General features: G+C 26.9%; 1 protein-coding gene across 1 annotated transcript; it reads right to left on the bottom strand.

The window, feature by feature from the left end:
• Positions 1 to 2,191: 2,191 nt before the first annotated feature.
• Positions 2,192 to 2,422, bottom strand: BDCG_16817 (uncharacterized protein; the record flags this gene model as incomplete). Its single annotated transcript, XM_045426013.1, has 1 exon — positions 2,192 to 2,422. The coding sequence occupies one exon, from the start codon at positions 2,420 to 2,422 to the stop codon at positions 2,192 to 2,194; it is 231 nt and encodes a 76-aa protein (XP_045280684.1).
• Between the last annotated feature and the right edge of the window lie 799 nt (positions 2,423 to 3,221).

Here is a 3,221-nt window from a genome sequence, read left to right as displayed (position 1 = left end):
CTGAATTTCTTTTTAAGTGATTCAACTGCTTCTCAAGATAAGTAAATAAACTGTTATACACTCATCAGACTGACTGCAGTATTGATATACAAGTGATTGAGACTGTCTTTATTATCTTATAAAACTGAAACAGTAAATCAATTACATATTTCAACTAAGTTCACTTCATATTAGAAAGTTTTAATATCTGAATCTTTTTCTGATTAGAGTATTACACTCAATGATCAATTATCTGACACAATTAAAGAGTCTGAACAGTTATCTTATATATTAAACTTCACTGTATTCTAACATTCTGTATCATATTCAGTGATGTGACTGATTTGTTTATTTATTGAATATTATGAAAGTGTTGTTATTATTTAGAAGAGATACAAATTGTATTAGCAATGTTTTAAATCTGTGATATTTAAATTATTAATCAATGTATTCAAAATTAACAGTAGTGTTATTAAAAAGTGTTATTAAAAAACAATATTAAAAAGTGTTATTAAAAAACATTATCTTTTACAAAGTAAATATAAAAGTTACTTAAGTAATCACTTTCATCTCATTCTTATTTCAAGAATCAGTCATCTCATTATTCTTTATCTTGATATTAAGATTCTTTATCAGTGTTTGCATCACAAGTTGAATCACATGAGCAATACAGAAAATATAACCTTGTTTATTATTTCGGAAATGCAAAGTCAATTTTTGCTTTAAGTTATTCATTATAGTATAGTTATTCACAGCATTATCAGTTGTAATTATAAGAAGACTGAGACTAATATCTCAATAGTCATTTTTAATCACAGTCATTAATATCTCTGTTATATAATTCTCAGTATGACTACTGATTAATGATTCAAATTCAATTAATATCTCTTAATATGTTCAGTTCTCATCAATGTAATAACATATAACTCTTATAAATGTAAGATTATTTGTACTAGTTCATGCATTTACTGTGAGAGACACTCTTTGATGATTCTTCAACTCTGATTCTAGATGTTGTATATTGACTTTATAGTGTGTCTCAAGGTTGAACTGAAGACAGAATTGATGTGAAATATGAAGATTTGAATTAAGTATTTGAAGAAGTATTTGAAATTCGGAGTTTTCAATTGATTGAAGAGAAAGATTCAGAGATATACATATACAAAGTAATTATTCATGAAAGTTATCAGATAAGAGTTATGAAATCAGAGTACTGATATGTGATTGTTTTCACATGATTTTCTTCAAATTAGAAAGTTAGTGTTATTAAAAATTATTATCTGATAGAGTAACTTATCAGCTCAGTAGTAATTTTCTGATTATTTTTCTTTTATTATCTGCATTCTGATGACTTCAGATGTTGAAAGATTTCTTCAGAGTTATAATCAGTTTATAATGAATGTTTCTGAATGAAGTTACAGTGATTGTAGCAGAGAGATGACTCTTCAGTAATCTATAATACAATCTGTTAATAATTATTTCATAGTTCATCTCAGTGTTTATGTTGAGTTTTTCATAAATTTCATGACCTGGAATCAGATGTGAAGAATGAAGTGATTATTTATTATAATTAAAAGAGAGTATTCTGTGTTGAATTATAAATAACCTAGACTTTGTAATTCACAGTAATTTCTTGAAGAGTTTATAAATCTTCAATAGAAGTAAAAGAAGTGAAAGAAGTGAATTCAGAAGATATAATAATAATTTAAGAAAGATGATAATTTATTTTCAATAACTGATCACTGATGTGTGTAAGAAGAATTAATATAAGAGAAAATAATCTTCTTTCTTAGCTTAGTTATAATTTTAGTACTAACTCAGATTGAATATTATCAATATATAAAAGTAAATAAATAATCTTGATTAATGTCTGTCATATTTCTTGAAATATATTAATATTATGAAAGAGAGTATTATCAAATTGCATTATCAGATGATATTATTAAAAATATATTAATATTGTAAATATCAATTTTGAAAAAATGTTGATACTTATACATTATAGTGACATGATAGTTGAATATATATATATATATTATTCCTGATATTGATAATTGATTATAACTTGTATAATAATGTTTGAAAACTCAAAATTAATTTCAATTATTAACTAATAGTTACAAACTTATAACTAATTAATATAGAAAGAAAAAAACTTTTTCTACTTATTATCTTTCTTCTCTTTCTTATTCTTCTTATCATTCTTCACAATTCACTTCTCATTCTCATTCTTCTTCTTCTTCTTCTCATCTGAGGTGATAATCACCTCAAAATCTCCCTCTGCTGTCTTCTTAGAGAAGGGTTTCTGCTGCTCTCTCTCAGCCAGGTCAATCTGTGTCTCAAAATCCCGCATTTTCTGATCTGCTGCCTCAGGTTCCATCTCAGTGATAAGCAGATTGACATGCTCAGAGAGCAGAGCTGTCTTCTCAATATTCTGAATCATGAAGTGTATTTAAGATCTGAACAAGGCCTCAATTCTCTTCTCTGTCAGCTTCTGCTAATTAATTAAAGAATAGAAGTATTATCAAAAATCATTATCTCTTAATAAAAAACTTATCAGTTTTGACTTCTTTATCTTCTGCTTCAATACCTTCTCAATCTTCTTCTATCACTGCTTATTTACAGTAACACTCTTCTTCTCTCTCTCTCTCTTCATCTTGATCTCAAATCATTCTCAGAACTTCTTCTGATTTCATCACTACTGCATGAGACTCTTCACTGTCTTCTTTTTCAATCTCTCACAGACAGTGTCATCTGCATTATTTCTATACTTAGTTTAGTCTAAATCTATCAGAAGTGTTACTTAAAATCATTATCATTCTACTCTCTTACAGAGTCTCTTCAAGGCATTATAATGTGTCTTGTAATCTGTTTTCTCATGCTTGAACATCTTCTTCTTCTCTCTCTTCAATCTGTGACAGTGCTCACGTGTCTTGATAATTCACAGAACCGCAGAATATTTGAAGAGAGATAACATGATTGATTTTAATAAGTGTTGAGAGAGAAGTGAAGACAGGCAATGATATGATAATGATAATAATAGTAATAATAATAATAATGATGATGATAATGATAATAATAACAATGATGATGATGATGATAATGATGATGAAATAAAGAGTGCATCAGAATATATTATTGACTTATCAAATATAAAGAGACAAAGAATCTGTTAACAGCTTTTAGAGATGTACAGAAATGACTACAGTGTTGCATAGTAATATTATCTTCATTCAATACAT

This window comes from Blastomyces dermatitidis, assembly GCF_000003525.1.
Source record: "Blastomyces dermatitidis ER-3 genomic scaffold supercont1.4, whole genome shotgun sequence".
In the NCBI taxonomy this organism is placed as follows: Eukaryota; Fungi; Ascomycota; class Eurotiomycetes; order Onygenales; family Ajellomycetaceae; genus Blastomyces; species Blastomyces dermatitidis.
Note: the sequence above shows the minus strand (reverse complement) of the source record. Positions and strands in the feature narration are given on the sequence as shown.